General features: G+C 35.7%; 1 protein-coding gene and 1 long non-coding RNA gene across 2 annotated transcripts in view; one reads left to right on the top strand and one right to left on the bottom strand.

The window, feature by feature from the left end:
• Positions 1-513: 513 nt before the first annotated feature.
• LOC109587183 (uncharacterized) lies at positions 514-1,137 on the top strand. The gene is made up of 3 exons (XR_002187430.1): positions 514-702; positions 789-848; positions 895-1,137. It is a non-coding gene; the product is annotated as an uncharacterized LOC109587183 (long non-coding RNA).
• A 19-nt stretch (positions 1,138-1,156) lies between these two features.
• LOC105314685 (tripartite motif-containing protein 2-like) overlaps positions 1,157-1,365 on the bottom strand; it is a 2,467-nt gene continuing 2,258 nt past the window's right edge. The window contains exon 6 of the mRNA XM_011408996.2: positions 1,157-1,332. Coding sequence (XP_011407298.2) covers positions 1,157-1,332 — 176 coding nt within the window. The remainder of the gene's footprint in view (positions 1,333-1,365) is intronic.

The raw sequence follows: 1,365 nt of genomic DNA, 5'->3' as shown, positions 1-1,365 counted from the left end.
ACTTGATGATGATGATGATGATGAAGATGATGAAAAAAGGTGGCTGAACAAAACGGCCGTTTTCCGGATTTTTGACTTTCCTCTCAGACAAGGTTTAGAGCCACACTAGTGGTACCAATGGAGTCCTCTGGTCAAGATAAGGACCTCTATAAAGTCTGGTAAGCATAGGAGCTCGTTTTCCCGGTATAGCAAGGCTGCAAAAGTCGTGGCAGCCATTTTGAAGTGGGGGTGAGTCCTACTTAGTAACGCTACCGCGTTACTAATTATAGCCCTTGGTTTTTTTCTGAAAAATGGCTAAAAATCACTCCCAATTTCTTATTACATTTTCTGAAACATATTAATGTCCTTATGCTATGTAGAAAGTTTGAGCCGATTCCGACCTAAATTTTTCAAGTTACGGCCATTTTAAGAAAATTGCCAAAATCTGAAAGATACCCTGTACTATAGCCCATGCTTTTTTCTGAAAAATGGCCAAAAAACCACCCCCCAATTTTTATTACATTTTCTGATATACATTGATGTCCTTATGCTGCGTAGCAAGTTTGAGGTGATTCTGATAACAGATTACTGAATTATGAGCTCCACACAGTTGCTGTACATGTATTTCTATTTTTAGCTTATTGGTTCACACATCTATGGTGGTCAGGATCTATTTGTGAATGAGTATTATTACTATCACTTGACTATGATGTTACAAGAGAAGTAATACCCCAATAATATTATCAATGCTCATAATAATTATCTCTTTTTTACTAATTTCTTTTTTCTATTTCTCGTAACTTCAATAGCTACGGAACCTTGAGTTATTAAAGCTAAGATTTGGAGATAGTAATTCATATCTTGTACAGGTGGGTGTGGTTGTGGGTGGAGTCAAACATGACATACATTGAATAGGTTGATATGGGAGGAGTACCAGCAACACTGGTTAATATTGTGTCAAGACGTCAGCCGTTAGCAGTTGCATATTTACGTGATTATTTAGAAACAGCTAGTTTAATCTATTAATAACACTTAAAGTAGAGAAGAGAGAAAGGAAAAAAAAGTGTGAGCGTGTGATGGAAGGGAAATAGATAGAGAGTGACAAAACACTTTATACAAAAATTGTAAGATTAGTTGTAGTGTATCTCGTTAATTGCAGTTTTATTGAATTATTATTTTAATATTTCATTATACAATTGTTTCCACACTCAGCAACATAAATATATCCATCCTTATCCAATGCTACACCCCATGGATTAGATAATCTTGAGATCAATTTCACTTGTTTCCTGTCAGGACTCAATACATGAAGATAATAGGTACCTCCATCATTAGCCGATACAAAGATATACCCTTCATCATCAATAGCAATACCATTAGGACCGT

This window comes from Amphimedon queenslandica, unplaced genomic scaffold (genome assembly GCF_000090795.2).
Source record: "Amphimedon queenslandica unplaced genomic scaffold, v1.1 AMPQUscaffold_12662, whole genome shotgun sequence".
Classification (NCBI taxonomy): domain Eukaryota; kingdom Metazoa; phylum Porifera; class Demospongiae; order Haplosclerida; family Niphatidae; genus Amphimedon; species Amphimedon queenslandica.
Note: the sequence above shows the minus strand (reverse complement) of the source record. Positions and strands in the feature narration are given on the sequence as shown.